Source organism: Antrostomus carolinensis, unplaced genomic scaffold (assembly GCF_000700745.2).
Source record: "Antrostomus carolinensis isolate BGI_N321 unplaced genomic scaffold, ASM70074v2 scaffold40630, whole genome shotgun sequence".
Taxonomy (NCBI): Eukaryota; Metazoa; Chordata; class Aves; order Caprimulgiformes; family Caprimulgidae; genus Antrostomus; species Antrostomus carolinensis.
Window position 1 is genome coordinate 1,297 of NW_010291333.1, and position 272 is coordinate 1,568.

The window sequence follows — 272 nt, forward strand, 5'->3', positions numbered from 1 at the left end:
AGGGCCCCCCCACCCCGTGTCCCTGCCATGGGACCTCCTCACCTTGCCCCGGAAGGTGCCAGCAGCTGCCCGGAAGCCATCCCGAAGCGCCAGCTGTGCCGACGCCGACTTGTTGAGGAAGAGCAGCATGTGGTGGGGGATCTTGGCACCAAAGATCTGGTTGGAGGTCTGGGGAGGAGGAGGAGGGTGAGGGCCAGGGGGCCATAGCCCGTGTGGGGCTGGAGCTGGGGCCGGGGCCGGGGCCGGGCCGTACCTCGTTGGTGAACTCCATC

The 272-nt window shown here is 68.8% G+C and overlaps 1 protein-coding gene across 1 annotated transcript in view; it reads right to left on the reverse strand.

The window, feature by feature from the left end:
- Positions 1–271, reverse strand: part of LOC104531183 (protein disulfide-isomerase A2-like) — a gene marked incomplete at its 3' end in the record, with an annotated part of 1,537 nt that extends 1,266 nt beyond the window's left edge. The window contains 2 exon segments of the mRNA XM_029087006.1: positions 5–168; positions 254–271. Coding sequence (XP_028942839.1) covers positions 5–168; positions 254–271 — 182 coding nt within the window.
- Between the last annotated feature and the right edge of the window lies 1 nt (position 272).